The sequence below is a fragment of the Saimiri boliviensis genome, chromosome 6 (assembly GCF_048565385.1).
Source record: "Saimiri boliviensis isolate mSaiBol1 chromosome 6, mSaiBol1.pri, whole genome shotgun sequence".
NCBI lineage: Eukaryota > Metazoa > Chordata > Mammalia > Primates > Cebidae > Saimiri > Saimiri boliviensis.
The window spans coordinates 54,327,202-54,344,791 of record NC_133454.1 but is presented as its reverse complement, the minus strand read 5'-3'; the positions used below and the strand labels follow the sequence as shown (position 1 = coordinate 54,344,791).

The 17,590-nt window shown below is 41.6% G+C and overlaps 1 protein-coding gene and 1 non-coding gene across 6 annotated transcripts in view; both read left to right on the top strand.

Annotated features, from left to right (window-relative positions):
* Positions 1 to 17,590, top strand: part of DDX6 (DEAD-box helicase 6) — a 52,814-nt gene that overhangs the window by 27,449 nt on the left and 7,775 nt on the right. For all 5 annotated transcript variants that reach the window (XM_010334463.3, XM_010334462.3, XM_039471111.2 and 2 more), the window contains exons 5-11: positions 681 to 810; positions 3,058 to 3,204; positions 5,979 to 6,073; positions 8,549 to 8,671; positions 10,435 to 10,563; positions 12,071 to 12,187; positions 15,069 to 15,132. In XM_010334463.3, coding sequence (XP_010332765.1) covers positions 681 to 810; positions 3,058 to 3,204; positions 5,979 to 6,073; positions 8,549 to 8,671; positions 10,435 to 10,563; positions 12,071 to 12,187; positions 15,069 to 15,132 — 805 coding nt within the window. The remainder of the gene's footprint in view (positions 1 to 680; positions 811 to 3,057; positions 3,205 to 5,978; positions 6,074 to 8,548; positions 8,672 to 10,434; positions 10,564 to 12,070; positions 12,188 to 15,068; positions 15,133 to 17,590) is intronic.
* LOC120364740 (U6 spliceosomal RNA) lies at positions 13,427 to 13,533 on the top strand. The gene has a single exon (XR_005579888.1). It is a non-coding gene; the product is annotated as a U6 spliceosomal RNA (small nuclear RNA).

Genomic DNA, 17,590 nt, shown 5'->3' with positions numbered 1-17,590 from the left:
CTGGGAATATAGACATGAGCCACTGTGTCTGGCCATCTTTTTTTTTTTTTTTTTTTTTTTTTTTTTTTTTTGAGACAAGATCTCACTCTTTTAGACTGGAGTGCAGTGGTGCAATCATGGCTCACTTCACCCTTAGCCTCCTGGTTCAACCTCTCAAGTAGCTAGTACTGCAGACATGCACCACCACACCCAGCTAATTCTTGTAATTTTTGTAGAGATGGGGTTTTTCCATGTTGCCCAGGCTTGTGTTGAACTCCTTGGCTCAAGTGATCCCCCCACCTCTTTCTCCCAGTGTGCTACAATTACAGGCATAAGCTGCTGTGCCTGGCCTTTTTCCCCATTTTTATTTGAAGGAGGCTTTGCTTTTGTCTGTATTTTCAAGTGCTATTTATGGGTCAGCCTGAGTCCTCCACTTTCTTTGTTTTCCTCGGACACACGTGTACACAGTTTTTATGACATTGGGTTACAATTTAAAATTCTATGAGCAGTTCTGGTAAATACTGGTTTATAATGATGTTGATGTTGACTGGTCTGCTGATTTACTTGGATCTCTGCTATTCATGTAGAATTCAAATATAAGATACTTAAAGCAGTGCCAAAAGAGGTATCCTTCTGTGTATTTCAGAGAGGAATTTGCTTGTGTACTAAATTCACAATTAATTTTGTATTGTCTCTTTTAGGAGGAGAGCATTCCCATTGCTTTATCCGGTAGGGATATCTTAGCTAGAGCAAAAAATGGAACAGGCAAGAGCGGTGCCTACCTCATTCCCTTACTTGAACGGCTAGACCTGAAGAAGGACAATATACAAGGTTAGTTGAATAAAAGTTTGTTTTTAAACTAAAAATGTGAGTTTCAGCCTTGGAGCTATATGTAGAAGATATTCCTTTTTTTAGTCAGAATTTACATTATCTAAAATTTGTATTCTTTCTTTTCAGGGTTTTGTTTTTTGTTTTTTGTTTTTTTTTGCCTGATGGTCTTCTAAATATAATTCCCAGCTTTTTAGAGATTTCTGGTTATCACCGTATTTTTATATGATACACAGTTTTGACAGCATTCCAGTGAGACAGGCAAAATAAGTATTAGTGCCCTATAGATAGGAAAGCTGAGGCTGGGCACAGTGGCTCACAGCCTGTAATCCCAGCACTTTGGGAGGTCAAGGTGGGTGGATTACCTGAGGCTGGGTGTTTGAGACTAACCTGGCCAACATTGCAAAACCCCATCTCTACTAAAAATACAAAAATTAGCTGAGCATGGTGGCACACACCTGTAATCCCAGCTACTTGGAGGCTGAGGCACAAGAGTCACTTGAACCCAGGAGGTGGAGGTTGCAGTGAGCCAAGATTGTGTCACTGCACTCCAGCCTGGGTGACAGAGTGAGACTCTGTCTCAAAAAAAAGAAAAAGGACAGCTGAGATCATGAGAGGTTAAATTAGTTGACATTGCTGCTTATAAACTGTAGAACTATTTCTTGTGGCAGATGAGTGTTAGTACAATTCCTTGTAGAAACATGAACTTCTGTTTAAAGGCATGGGTTCTGGGATTTTAAGAGCCTAGGCAATGGGGAATAAATAGTTTTCATACTTACATTCAGCATAAGTTAATAGAATTAGGATTTCACCGCTGAAACTTTACATACGTTTTTAGCTTTTTTGAGCTTTCTTGATGTGTAATTATCATTTCTTCCTACTTTCATATGATGTAGATACAACCTGGGTAGCAGGAGTTTCCTACTTAGGTATTTTAGACTGGTGACTGTGACTCAAATGTAGTTGGGGCTCTTAGAAATAGTAAGATAATAAACTTTGAGCTAATAGTTGCCAACTCAACCTGCTAAAAGTTTGTAATTAAGAAGTGTTGGCACCGGGTGAGGTGGCTCAAGCCTGTAATCCCAGCACTTTGGGAGGCCGAGGCGGGTGGATCACAAGGTCAAGAGATCGAGACCATCCTGGTCAACATGGTGAAACCCCGTCTCTACTAAAAATACAAAAAATTAGCTGGGTATGGTGGCATGTGCCTGTAATCCCAGCTACTCAGGAGGCTGAGGCAGGAGAATTGCTTGAACCCAGGAGGTGGAGGTTGCCATGAGCCGAGATCGTGCCATTGCACTCCAGCCTGGGTAACGAGCAAAACTCTGTCTCAAAAAAAAAGCAAAAAAACTGGATATGGTGGCTCATGCCTATAATCCTAGCACTTTGGGAGGCCAAGGCAGAACGATCACTTGGGGTCAGGAGTTAGAGACCAGCCTAGTCAACATGGTGAAACCCTGTCTCTACTAAAAATACAAAAAATTATCTGGGCATGGTGGTAGGTGCCTGTAATCCCAGCTACTCGGGAGGCTGAGGCAGGAGAATCGCTTGAATTTGGGAGGCAGAGGTTGCAGTGAGCAGAGATGGCATCACTGCGCTCTATCCTGGGCAACAGAGCAAGACTGTCTCAGAAAAACAAAAAAGAGGCGGGGCACAGTGGCTCACGTCTGTAATCTCAGCACTTTGGGAGGCCAAGGTGGGCGGATCACCTGAGGTCAGGAGTTCGAGACCAGCCTGGCCAACATGGAGAAACCCCATCTCTTTTTAAAAACAAATAAAAAATGAAAAAGAAGAGTGTAATATTTACATGGCAGTATTGCTGAGCACAAGTCTAAATCTGGAATACTGTAATTGGCATTGGTTTTTGTTTTTTGAGACAGAGTCTTGCTCTGTCGCCCAGTCTGGAGTGCAGTGGTGCCATCTTGGTTCACTGCAACCTCCACCTTCTGGATTCAAGTGATTCTCTTGCCTCAGCCTCTTGAGTAGCTGGGATTACAGCCACTTGCCACCACACTGAGCTCTTTTTTGTATTTTTATTAGAAATGGGGTTTCACCATGTTGGTCAGGCTGATCCCCAACTCTTGACCTCAGGTGATCTGCCTGTCTCTGCCTTCCAAAGTGTTGGGATTACAGGCGTGATCCACCACGCCGTAAGGGGTAACATTTCTATAGCTTCTTAAATTTTGTAAATACAATATGTAACATGTTCTACCTCACCCCATGTTTTCTCTGTTCCTTGGTATTTTTCAGCAATGGTGATTGTTCCCACTAGAGAACTTGCTCTACAGGTCAGTCAAATTTGCATCCAGGTCAGCAAACACATGGGAGGGGCCAAAGTGATGGCAACCACCGGAGGAACCAATTTACGAGATGACATAATGAGGCTTGATGATACAGGTAAGAAATGATTACTGAAAGGTAGCCTAGCTTTCTGTAATGGTATTCACAGTATTTCAGTAAATTATTTAGAAATTGTTTTTAAGAGCCGGGCGCGGTGGCTCAAGCCTGTAATCCCAGCACTTTGAGAGGCCGAGGCGGGCGGATCACGAGGTCGAGAGATCGAGACCATCCTGGTCAACAAGGTGAAACCCCGTCTCTACTAAAAATACAAAAAAGTTAGCTGGTCATGGTGGTGCGTGCCTGTAATCCCAGCTACTTAGGAGGCTGAGGCAGGAGAATTGCCTGAACCCAGGAGGCGGAGGTTGCGGTGAGCCGAGATCTCGCCATTGCACTCCAGCCTGGGTAACAAGAGCAAAACTCCGTCTCAAAAAAAAAAAAAAGAAAGAAATTGTTTTTAAGAATTAAGGAACAGAAACACTGCAGTAAAAAAAATAAAGGAAATGACTATTGCATTAAAGAGAAAAAGACACATTTATAGGCCGGGCACAGTGGCTCATGTCTGTAATCCCAACACTTTGGGAGGCCGAGGTAGGCAGATCACCTGAGGTCGGGAATTCCAGACAATCCTGACCAACATAGAAAAACCCCGCCTGTACTAAAAGTACAAAAATTAGCCGGGCATAGTGGCACTTGCCTGTAATCCCAGCTACTCAAGAGGCTGAGACAGGAGAATCACTTGAAGCCAGGAGGTCGAGGTTGCAGTGAGCCAAGATCTTGCCGTTGCATTTCAGCCTGGGCAACAAGAGTGAAACTCTATCTCAAAAAAAAAAAAAAATTATAGTAATTGAAAAAGATGTTTGACTTTATTAGTAATTGCTTTATTAGCAAGTTTATAGTAATTTTCTGTTTAATTGATAAAGCTAGAAGTATTAGACGATACTGTGAGTTTGTAGAGAAATAGGCTGCCTTGTAAACATGGGATATAAACTGATAAGATCTCTATCATGGACAATTTGGCAGTATATTTTAAAATTATAAATGTGTATTTTTTTTGTTTTGAGACGGAGTTTCGCTCTTGTTACCCAGGCTGGAGTGCAATGGCGCGACCTTGGCTCACCGCAGCCTCCACCTCCTGGGTTCAAGCAATTCTCCTGCCTCAGCCTCCTGAGTAACTGGGATTACAGGCACACGCCACCATGCCCAGCTAATTTGTTGTATTTTTAGTAGAGACGGGGTTTCACCACGTTGACCAGGATGGTCTCGATCTCTTGACCTCGTGATCCACCCACCTCGGCCTCCCAAAGTGCTGGGATTACAGGCTTGAGCCACCGCGCCCAGCATAAACGTGTATTTTTAAGAATCTTTCCTGAAGAAAAAAGTTGGGTAAATTCAGAGCTGTATGTATGAAGTTGTTTACTATGGGGTGGATTGTAATGCTGATTTGATAAATATATTGAGGTATAGTCTGAATAGGATTCTACATAGTCATTAAAGAGGGAAATTGATCTGTATTCATTTTCATGAAGATGTTTCACAATACTGAGTGGAAAAAGATAAGCAGCAAGAATGAGATGACTTATATAAAATTATATCTAGATTTTAGTCAGAGTACTAGATACGATTATGTGATATAGTCTTTGTATTGCATAGGTTGTGTGTTTGTTTTTGGAGACGGAGTCTTACTCTGTCGCCATACTGGAGTGCAGTGGTGCAATCTCAGCTCACTACAACCTCCACCTTCCAGGTTCAAGCGATTCTCCTCCTAAGCCTTCTGAGTAGCTGGGATTACAGGCACCCACCACCATGCCCAGATAATTTTTTGTATTTTTAGTAGAGACGAGGTTTCACCGTGTTGGCCAGGATGGTCTCGATCTCTTGACCTCATGATCCACCCGCCTCGGCCTTCTAGTGTACTGGGATTACAGGCATGAATCACTGCTCCCAGCTGTATTGCAGTTTTAAAAAATGATTATCTTGTTTGATCCTTTTAACTTGGAAGGCTTTGAAGTACTTTGAAGACCACTGCACTGGATTAGAGGCATTGGTATTGTTTCAGAAGCCTGTTGTGCCTTCTGTTATTCATTGGAAATTGTCCTAAGACGAGAAAGTATGCCTCTTGTTGGAAGCAGGTGATTTGGGAAGCTTTATGTAACCTACCCAATGTAGAGTGAAATAAACAAGTATTTTTTAACTATCCTGTGGTGAAATGGAAGTCTTTATACCAAAACACATCTTTGTGCCATTTTCTGTTACTCCCACCTCTATAACACAACAGTGTTTCTTTTTTTTTTTTTTTGAGACAAGAGTGTTGCCCAGACTGGAGTGCAGTAGCATGATCTTGGCTCACTGAATCCTCCAACTGCAAGGTTTAAGTAATTCCCCTGTCTCAGCTTCCTAGGTAGCTGAGATTATGGGCTCCCACCACCACACCTGGCTAATTTTTGGATTTTTAATAGAGACAGGGTTTCACCACGTTGGCCAGACTGGTCTCAAACTCCTGAGCTCATGTGATCCACCTGCCTCGCCTCCCAAAGTGTTGGGATTACAGGCATGAGCCACTGTGCCCGGCCTAATATTTCTGATAAAAGATAGTCATGTGCTGCATAACAACGTTTTGATCAGTGACAGACTGCATGTAGGTCGGTGGTCCCATAAGATTATAATGGAGCTATGCAGCCGAGTAAGCGATACCATCTAGGTTTCTCACATAGCAATGCATTTCTCAGAATTAATCATTAAGCAACTCAGAACTATATATGGTAAACCTTTACATTATCCCTTTTGCCCAAATTAAAATTAATGAGAATATATGTTTTCTAAATCTTGCGTAGTGCACGTGGTGATTGCTACCCCTGGGAGAATCCTGGATCTTATTAAGAAAGGAGTAGCAAAGGTTGATCATGTCCAGATGATAGTATTGGATGAGGTAATATCTCTACATTTGGCATTATACTATTCTGTACTTTTCTGTGCTTTGCTTATAACTGCCAGTGAATGAAGCAAAAACTGCTCGTGTTTATAATCTAATAAACATGTAAATGGTCAGTTTAAATTAATTTGCTTATAAAATGTGTTTTACTCATCAGAGGCAGTAGATTATAGGCATTCATTGGGATTCAGCATTTTGTCTCTTTCTTAGAGATGTCAGAGGTTAGGTTTTATTTTAATTTTTAAGGAATGGCTGAATAACCTCAAAGCCAAGTTAATTCTAAGTCTCTTTCTAGTCAATAATTTTTAAAAGCATGTAATATATATACGGTCTTCTCATTTTGTGCATACTACTTGGCATTGTTTGGTTTTTGGTCTCTGTTAAATGTATTATCCCACTATGTTGTAAATGCCTTTTTTAAGAACTTAACTAAAATCTGTAGACCTGCAATGTAGCCATGTTTTGTGCAGGTACAGATGGTCCTTGACTTATGATGGTTCACTTTACAGTTTTTCAGTGAAAGTGATATGCTTTCATTAGAAACCGTACTTTGAATTTTTAAGTTTCATAATTTTCCTGGTTAGTAATATACTGCAAACTGCAGCTGTCAGTCAGCCTCATGATCATTGAGGGTAGACAGCCAGTATGCCACGGTATACAGTGTTGTCAGGTGATTTTGCCCAGCTGTAAGCTAAGGTAAATGGATGTCTACATAATTGTAGTAACTACCTTAATTAGCATCTTAAAGGAAGGCTGGGCTGTGATGATGTTCAGTTGGTTTGGGCAATATTTTCAACTTAGGTTGAGTTTATCAGAACATAATCCCATTGTAAGTCAAGGAGCATCTGTAGTATATCAGTGTTATTAATATTTTGACATGAGGTATTTTTCACATTTGGTTTGTGTTTTATTATTATTTTGAGACAGAGACTCACTCCGTCACCCAGATTAGAGTATAGTGGCATGATCTCGGCTCACTGCAACCTCTGCCTCCCAACTTCAGGTGATTCTCATGCCTCAGCCTCCTGAGTAGCTGAGATTACAAATGTGTACTACAACACTCAGCTAATTTTCGTATTTTTAGTAGAGTTGAGGGTTTCGCCATGTTGGCAAGGCTGGTCTTGACCTCCTGACCTCAGGTGATCCTCCTGCCTCCCCCTCCACCTCCTGAAGTGCTAGGGTTACAGCTTCGAGCCACCAGCCTGGCCTAGTTTGTGTTTTAGGTAACATGATTTAATTCAAATCAGGCTTTTGTCTTTAAGTAATGAGAGATAACATTTATTAATCACTGTGTACCAACACTAAGTACTTTACATGTTTTTTCATTTAATTTTTACAACAAACCTATAAGGTGTTATCCTGTAAAGTAGTTACTACAGTATATAGACATCCAAATTTTAATTTGCTTATAAAATATGTTTTATACTTCAGATGCAGTAGATAGGCGTTCATAGGAATTCAGCTTTTTGTCTTTTTCTTACAGATGCCAGAGTTTAAGTTTAATTTTTAAGCAGAGGAATGGCTGAATAAACTAAAAGCCAAGTTTTTTCTAAGTCTCTGTAAAGTAGACATCCAAATTTTAGTTCTATAATTTTACGGTTGTAGAACTGAAGTACATTTGGTAACATTCTCACACAGCTAAGAAATGAAGGAGGCAAGATTTGAACCTGGCAGTTTAGCTCCAGAAGACCTGTACTTTTTTTTTTTCTGAGACAGAGTCTCACTCTGTCACCCAAGCTGGAGTGCAGTGGCACGATCTCACTGCAACTTCCGCCTCCCAGGTTCAAGTAATTCTCCTGCCTTAGCCTCCCAAGTAGCTGGAATTACAGGTGTGTGCCACCATGCACAGCTAAGTTTTGTATTTTAGTACAGACAGGGCTTCACCGTATTGGCCAGGCTGGTCTTAAACTCAAAACTCTTGACCTCAGGTGATCCGCCCTCCTTGGCCTGCCAAAGTGCTAGGATTACAAGCATGAACCACCATGCCCAGCCTCGGAAGCCATACTTTTAAACACTATTACCATATTACCTCTTTAATGAGAATCATAACATTAAAATTCTTTTGTAGAGCTGGACACAGAGGCATATGCCTGTAGTCTTAGTAGCTGAGGCAAGAGGATCACTGGAGCCCAGGATGTGCAGACTGCAGTGAGCTGTGATTGTGTCACTGCGCTCCAGCCTGGGTGACAGTGAAATGCTGTCTCTAGAAATTAATTAATTAATTAAATTATGTTTCAGAAGGCGGGTTTTACCTGCAGTGTAGATTGTTTTTTCCCTAGAAAATGGGGATTATAGATTTTGCCCCTTTCTGAATATTTGACTCTGCAGTGTGGGAGAGAATTTATTGTATTCAACCAGAAACATTTCATGGATGCTTTTGTTGGATGATGCCTTATTCTTTGACCATGTATTAACCCAAGTCCTTAGACATTATTTTATTGTTTTTAAAATTGTCTTTTCTTTATGCTGCAGGCAGATAAGTTGCTGTCACAGGATTTTGTGCAGATAATGGAGGATATTATTCTCACGCTACCTAAAAACAGGCAGATTTTACTATATTCCGCTACTTTCCCTCTTAGTGTACAGAAGTTCATGGTGAGTATAAATCTGTCCTTGGAATCAGTGCCATCCTGTGGCCTATGAGTATGCTTTATTTGCAATTACATCTTCCTATCTGTGAATATACTTTATACTAATTATTTCAAGCCTTTGGCTTTTTCTTCAGTTGATCAATTAAAGATTTGTACATAAGTTAACTGACTTATAAAAACATTTTTTTTATACACAAACGCTGAAACATCTGTCTCACAATTTGATTAGGGCACTTAATTAGTATCTGCATTGGCCACCAGTCATCATCAGCCATGCAATCTAAAAACCACTCACAAGCTGCCTGACTTATTAAACTGTTTGGTTAACAGTTCAATCCACTGAAGCATTGTGGGCTTTTCTTTTGAATGAATAAATGTCTCTAGGACAAAGGAAGTGCTTAACTTTGCTGTCATTAGGGACACAGCTTTAGGATCTAGTAATGTACTGGTAAAATTAACTGACTTTTTAAGAAAGTTGTAACAGTGGCTGGGTGCGGTGGCTCGCACCTGTAATCTTGGCACTTTGGGAGGCCAAGGTGGGTGGATTACCTGAGGTCAGGAGTTCAAGACCAGCTTGGCCATCATGGTGAAACCCCATCTTTTTTTTTTTTTTTTTTTTGAGACGGAGTTTCGCCCTTGTTACCCAGGCTGGAGTGCAATGGCACGATCTCGGCTCACCGCAACCTCCGCCTCCTGGGCTCAGGCAATTCTCCTGCCTCGGCCTCCTGAGTAGCTGGGATTACAGGCACGTGCCACCATGCCCAGCTAATTTTTTGCACTTTTAGTAGAGACGGGCTTTCACCATGTTGACTAGGATGGTCTCGATCTCTCGACCTCGTGATCCACCCGCCTCGGCCTCCCAAAGTGCTGGGATTACAGGCTTGAGCCACCGGAAACCCCATCTTAAAAAAATAATAAGAATAAAAAGAAGAAGAAGAAGAAAGTTATAATAGTAACTTGATAAAATTCCTCGTCTTTCACTTAGTGTCAAGATGACATAGCCATTGGTGCTAGATTAATTGATTGCAGTATTATTCTATATACAAAACAGAAATTGAGTATCCTAAACTGAAATCCAAAATGTCAGAATTTGAAACCTTTTGAGCCACCAATATGATGCTGAAAGGAAATGTTCTCTGGATTTTGAATTTTCAAATTAAGGATGCTCAGTCAGTAAATACAATGCACATATTACAAACTTAGAAAAAAATTTAAAACCTGAAACACCTCTGGTGCTAAGCATTTTGGATAAGGAATACTTAACCTATAGTAACTTCGCTGCATTTTTAAGATCTTACATCTTATTTCTATCAGGCCGGGCATGGTGGCTCATACCTGTAATCCTAGCACTTTGGGAGGCCAAGCCAGGCAGATCATGAGATCAGGAGTTCGAGACCAGCCTGGCCAACATGGTGAAGCCCCGTCTCTACTAAAAATACAAAAATTATCCTGGTGTGATGGCATGTGCCTGTAATCCCAGCTACTCGGGAGGCTGAAGCAGGAGAACTGCTTGAACCTGAGATGTAGAGATTTCAGTGAGCCAAGATTGCACCATTGTACTCCAGCCTGGATGACAGAGCAGAATACCATCTTGGGGGGGGAGTTCCATCATGACAGATCATGTATTTTGTTTTGAAGAGTTGCATCCCTTACAGCAAGAGTTTATCAGAGAGATATATAGGGAATATTTGGAATTTGATATAAACTCTGCTTTGATTTTAAAATAAGAATAAGACTCTTTTGTGTTTGTTGGTTTTTGTTTTTTAGAATTCCCATTTGCAGAAACCCTATGAGATTAACCTGATGGAGGAACTAACTCTGAAGGGAGTAACCCAGTACTACGCATATGTAACTGAGCGCCAAAAAGTACACTGCCTCAACACACTTTTCTCCAGGGTAAGAAGTAGGCTTCTGCTGTTGAATATTATCTATCATTTAATCCTAGTAAAACAGATGATTTCCTCAATTTTCCCACCATCTTCATTATATAAAAGTTCATAGTGTTTCTGGCAGGGCGCAGTGGCTCACGCCTGTAATCCCAGCATTTTAGGAGGCCGGGGCAGGTGGATCACAAGATCAGGAGTTTTTGAGACCAGCCTTGCCAACATGGTGTATGTAACCCCATCTCTACTAGAAAATACCCAAAAAATAGCTGGGTGTGGTAGCAGCACATATCTGTAATCCCAGCTACATGGGAGGCTGAGGCAGGAGAATTGCTTGAACCCAGGAGGGGGAGGTTGCAATGAGCCGAGATCTTGCCATTGCACTCCATCTTCGGGCGACAGGGCAAGACTTTCGTCTCGGGGAAGAAATAAAAAAACGATTAAAAAAAAAGTTTCATAATGTTTCCTAAAAGGCCATTTTAGTTGTTGACCTAAAGTTGATAACTAAATGATTAACAAGTCACAGATACTTTCGAATCGTTTCTAAAATACTTTGATTTTTATTAGGGTTAATCCTCATTATTTACAGATTTTGTATTTGTGAATTAGCTTAGTCACTAGAAAATTTATTTGTAACTCCATAATTAATACTCAAGGCACTTTAGCTGTCATTTGTGGACATGTGCAATGTGATGAAGAGTTTGAGTCACCTGACACACACATTCCCAGCTGAGGTTGAAGGCAATGCTCTGTCTTGTTTTAGCTCTCATACTGTGAACAAGTATCCTTCTCACAGTTGGTGCCATGTTTTTCAAGTTTTTATTGCTGAATTCACTTTTAATTGGCCCCTACACATGTGCTGAAATGCTGCCCAGTGCTAATGGGCATTGGTTGTGAGTAAATTAAAGAAGGTGTTCTTGGCCATGTGCATGTAATCACAGCACTTTGGGAGGCCAAGGCAGGCAGATCACCTGAGGTGAGAAGTTTGAGACCAGCCTGGCTAACATGATGAAACCCTGTCTCTACTAAAAATACAAAAATTAGCCAGGCGTGGTGGCAGCCACCTGTAATCCCAGCTACTCAGGAGGCTGAGACAGGAGGATCGCTTGAACCTGGGAGGTGGAGGTTGCAGTGAGAGCCAAGATTATGCCATTACACTCCAGCCTGGGCAACAAGAGTGAAACTCTGTCTCAAAAAAGAAAAAAAAAAAAGATATTCTTAAATGGAAACACATAAAATATAGCTACCTGGAATAAGATAATCGATTGTGTTACTCTCATTGACAGTTATATGGCCCTTAAGAAATATACTCTAACACAATAAAACTTAGACATTATTATCTTGCATCTACTACATAAAAAGTATTTACAGTTTTTACAACTTACCATCTCTCTCATCTCAAGAGATTCTAAGTTTAAGACCATGTTAATATTTTTTGTTTCTCGTTAGTGTTTTCAAGATTTGTCAAACCAGATGAAGTTTTTATTTTTCTGTCTCATACTTATTTTTTCTGTGATCAGCTTCAGATAAACCAGTCGATCATTTTCTGTAACTCCTCTCAGCGAGTTGAATTGCTAGCCAAGAAGATTTCTCAACTGGGTTATTCTTGCTTCTATATTCATGCTAAAATGAGGCAGGTGAGTATAAAACTAGAACTTGCACATATTTAACAAGAAATCTCTTTTTTACTTTGTTTTAATGTACTTCCAAATGTCCTGAGTTCAAGAATAAACTGTTCATTAGTAGCCAAAGGACCCTTCATTGTGACCTCCCTGGGGTCAATTTTCTTTGGTTTGGTTTGGTTTGGTGTTTTGGTTTGTTTTGTTTTTAGAGATGGGGTCTCGCTATGTTGCCCAGGCTGGAGTGCAGTGGCTATTCACAGATGCAGTCACACTACTGATGAGCACAGGAGTTTTGTTGTTGTTTTTTGTTTTTGTTTTTGTTTTCTTTTTTTTTTTTTTTTTTTTTTTTTTGAGACAGAGTTTCGCTCTTGTTACCCAGGCTGGAGTGCAATGGCGCGATCTCGGCTCATCGCAACCTCCGCCTCCTGGGTTCAGGCAATTCTCCTGCCTCAGCCTCCTGAGTAGCTGGGATTACAGGCACGTGCCACCATGCCCAGCTAATTTTTTGTATTTTTAGTAGAGACGGGGTTTCACCATGTTGACCAGGATGGTCTCGATCTCTTGACCTTGTGATCCACTCGCCTCGGCCTCCCAAAGTGCTGGGATTACAGGCTTAAGCCACAGTGCCCGGCCTAGCATGGGAGTTTTGACCTGCTCCATTTGCGACCTGGGCTGGTTCCCCTCCTTAGGCAACCTCCTGGTCCCCCACTCCCCGGAGGTCACCATATTGATGCTGAACTTAGTGCCGACACCCGATCCGCATAGCACACTACAGCCCAGAACTCCTGGACTCCAGATCCTCCAGCCTCAGCCTCCCAAGTAACTGGGCCTACAGGCAGGCGCCACTGCGCCCGGCTGTTTTGTTCTGTTTTTGAGACCAAGTCTAGCTCTGTCGCTCAGGCTAGAGTGCAGCAGCGTGATCTTGGCTCACAGCAACCTCTGCCTCCTAGTTTCCAGCAGTTCTCTGCCTCAGCCTCCTGAGTAGCTGGGACTACAGGTGTGTGCCACCATGCCCAGATAATTTTTTTTTTTTTTTTTTTTTTTTTTCCAGTAGGGACGAGTTTTCTCCATGTTGGCCAGACTGGTCTCAAACTCCTGACCTCATGATCTGCCCGCCTCAGCCTCCCAAAGTGTTGAGATTACAGGGTGCGCTACTGCACCTGGCCTGAGGTCCAATTTTCTAGTAATAAAATCGGGATAATAGTACATATTCATAACTCACAGGATTGTTAGGAAGATTAAGATAAATGTTCAGTGCTCGCTTCGGCAGCACATACACTAAAATGGGAACAATACAGAGAAGGTTAGCATGGCCCCTGTGCAAGGATGACACGCAAATTCGTGAAGTATTCCATATTTTTTAAAAAAGGGGGGAAAAAAAGACATGAGTACTTTATAAGCTGTCAAGCATGATGCAAATGTAATATTTTATTCTTTCCTTCCTTCCCCTGTCTGATATGGTGCAGTAACCACTAGCCATATGTGGCAATTTAAATCAGTTAAAATTAAATTTAAAAGTCAGTTTGGGGCCGGGCGCGGTGGCTCAAGCCTGTAATCCCAGCACTTTGGGAGGCTGAGGCGGGTGGATCATGAGGTCAAGAGATTGAGACCATCCTGGTCAACATGGTGAAACCCCGTCTCTAAAAATACAAAACATTAGCTGGGCATGGTGGCGTGTGCCTGTAATCCCAGCTACTCAGGAGGCTGAGGCAGGAGAATTGCCTGAACCCAGGAGGCAGAGGTTGCGGTGAGCCGAGATCGCGCCATTGCACTCCAGCCTGGGTAACAAGTGTGAAACTCCATCTCAAAAAAAAAAAAAAAAAAGTCAGTTTGTCAATCACAGCCACATTTCAAGTGCTCAGTTACACACCTGTGACCACTGGACCATTGGAAGTATAGATGAAGAATATTTACTTTATTACAGAAGTTTCTACTAGACAGCACTGCTCTTCATTTTTAACTAAATATGGCCCCTTAGCTGACTGATTTTTTTTTTTCTTTACTCTTTGCCTTTAGAAAAAGATGGAATGTCTAAATTTCAGAATTTGGTTGAACAAAAAATAATTTAAAACTATAGGCCAAGGGCCAGGCATGGTGGCTCATGCCTGTAATTTAAGAACTTTGGAGGCCAAGGCAGATGGATCACCTGAGGTTGGGAGTTGAAGACCAGCCTGACCAACATGGTGAAACCCCGTCTTTTAAAAAAAAAAAAAAAAAAAAAAGCCAGGCGTGGTGGCTCACACCTGTAATCTCAGCACTTTGGGAGGCCGAGGTAGGCGGATCACCTGAGGTCAAGATTTCAAGACCAGCCTGGCCAACATGGTGAAACCCTGTCTTTAATAAAAATAAATAAATAAATAAATAAATAAATAAAAACAAAAACTATAGACTGGTCAAGGTGGCTCACACCTGTAATTCCAGCACTTCGGGAGGCCGACACAGGAGGATCACCTGAGTTCAGGAGTTCAAGACCAGCCTGACCAACATGGAGAAACCCTGTCTCCACTAAGAAAACAAAATTCGTTAGACGTGTTGGCACATTCCTGTCAGCCCACCTAGTAGGGAGGCTGAGGCAGGAGAATTGCTTGAACCTGGGAGGCAGAGGTTGCTGTGAGCCAAGATCTCGCTACTGCACTCCAGCCAAAGCAACAAGAGCGAAACTTCATCTCAAAAAAAAACTATAACAAGATGACTTTTTTGTTAACTACATTATGAAATTTTGTAAGTGAACAGTTTCTGTAGATGATTAGATCAAGAACTTAACCCATATTTGGTTTTGAAAGCACCTTATTTCACGGATCACCTACAAGGGTAGAACTGATTAGGAGAAATTATTATGGGAAATTTGGGACTGTATATGAGTGCTAATCAAATGGAATACATTGCTTTCTCCTAGGAACATCGAAATCGTGTTTTTCATGATTTCCGAAATGGCTTATGCCGCAATCTTGTTTGCACTGGTAAGTATTTTTGTATTTCCTTTACCCAGTGTTTTTCTCCCAAGTTGTTTTTTGCTTTCTCTATTCATATTACACAGTGCAACCTGTGACATAGTCTAGCACATCCTACCACTTTTAAGATTTCTGAAGTTGAAAATGAATGTATATTAGCCCAATACTGGGTTCCATATCTATTCTAGCACTCATACTTATCTTATTCTAGCACTTACACGTCATCTCTGTCTTTTTTTTTTTTTTTTGAGACAGAGTCTGACTCTGTCGCCAGGTGCTAGGCTGGAGTGTAGTGGCACAATCTCAGCTCACTGCAACCTCCGCCTCCCGGGTTCAAGCAATTCTCCTGCCTCAGCCTGCCGAGTAGCTGGGACTACAGGTGCACACCACCACACCCAGCTAATTTTTGTATTTTTAGTAGAGACGGGGTCTCACCATGTTGGCCAGGGTGGTCTCTATCTCTTGACCTCGTGATCCACCAGCCTCAGCCTCCCAAAGTGCTGGGATTACAGGCTTGAGCCACCGCGCCTGGCCCATTTTTTTTTTTTTTTTTAAATGGAGTCTCACTCTGTCACTCAGGCTGGAGTGCAGTGGTGCCGTCTCGACTCACTGCAACCTCCACCTCCCAGGTTCAAGTGATTCTTGTCTCAGCCTCCCAAGTAGCTGAGATTACAGGTACTCACTACCATGCCTGACTCATTTTTGTATTTTTAGTAGAGATGGGATTTCACTATGTTGGCCAGGCTGATCTCAAACTCCTCACCTCTGGTAATCCACCCACCTTGGCCTCCCAAAGTTCTGGGATTACAGGTGTGAGCCGCCACCCCTGGCAGTTGAGCTTTTAAAAATGGTTACTTGTAAGGTTTCTTCAGATACGTTCTTGACGTACCAATACTAAAAAGCATATATAAAGTACCACTCCTTCAGAGGAGTGTGGTTTAATTGGAGAGAGAAAGAGTACATTAGGAGTCTAAGGCAGTGCCCATACTTGCTATAAAGTGCCAGATAGTAAATATTTTAGATTTTCCACACTAATGTATCTCTATCACAGATACTCAGTTCTGCCATTGTATCTCAGAAGTAGCCTTAGACAATACATAAACAAATGGGCATGGCTATATGCAGTAAATACTTAGAAAATCATTCTAGATCCGCAGGCAGTAAAGGTGACTTGCAAATGGGAAGTATGTGTATAGTAAGTAATCCCTAGTGTTCATAGGAGAGTAATATAACTAGCTGAGATGGTTTGAGAAGAGATGGAATTTTAATAGGCTTTCTGGGCTAGGTAAGTTTCAAACATATGGATTAAATTTTAGGGGACTGATGGTCAGATGGCTAAGAAGATAAGTTTGAGGAAGGGTGAGTGAATAATTTTGATAGTGAAAAAAATCTTAGGACCAGTCTTGGTGACTCACACCTGTAATCCCAACACTTTGTGAGGTCGAGACACGCGGATCACTTGAGGTCAGGAGTTTGCGAGACCAGCCTGACCATTATAGAGAAACCCCATCTCTACTGAAAATTTAAAAAATTAGCCAGGTGTGGTGGCTCATGCCTGTAATCCCAGCTACATGGGAGGCTGAGGCAGGAGAATCTCTTGAACTTGGGAGGCGGTCATTGCAGTGAGCCAGGATTATGCCACTACACTGCATGGCGACAGAGTGAGACTCCCTCTCAAAACAAAATTGAGATGTGTTAAGGAAGTAAATTACAACCAAGCATAACATGGAGGACTTTGTTGTTCTTGTTGTTGTTTTTGTTTTTGAGACAGTTTTCCTCTTGCACCTAGGCTGGAGTGCAGTGGCATGATTCCAGTGATTTCTCGTGCCTCAGCCTCCTGAGTAGCTGGCACTACAGGCGCGCACCATCATGCCCAGCTAAATTTCCCATTTTTAATAGAGGTGGTTTCACCGTGTTGGCCAGGCTGGTCTCGAACTCTTGACTTTAAGTGATCTGCTTGCCTCTGCCTTCCAAAGTGCTAAGATTACAGGCATGAGCCACTGAGCCTGGCCTAGAGAATTTTGAGTATCAATTTAAATTTTATCTAGTGGCAACTTAAAATAACAAGTTAGAAATGTAAAGCAATGTCTTAGCAATATCAGTTTGACAATCACGGATTATAGTATTTTGGAGTGTTGAGCTAATAGAAGCAAGGAAAGCTAGTTACTATCTTCCTATAAGCTGTATTTTCAGAGCTTGAACTAGCTTACCCAAGACTTACTAAAAATCATTTAGCAGAATGGGATAAGTGAATTCTAAACAAAGCATAATTATTGCTTGTCAAATTAGTCTTTTTGAAGTATTATAGATTTATACAACAGACTTTTAAAAAATACACTAAGTTTTGAATTAAATATTGGAATAAACAGTTTCTTTCCCGGGCGCGGTGGCTCAAGCCTGTAATCCCAGCACTTTGGGAGGCCGAGGCGGGTGGATCGGCCTGACATCACTAAGGCAACAAAGCTGA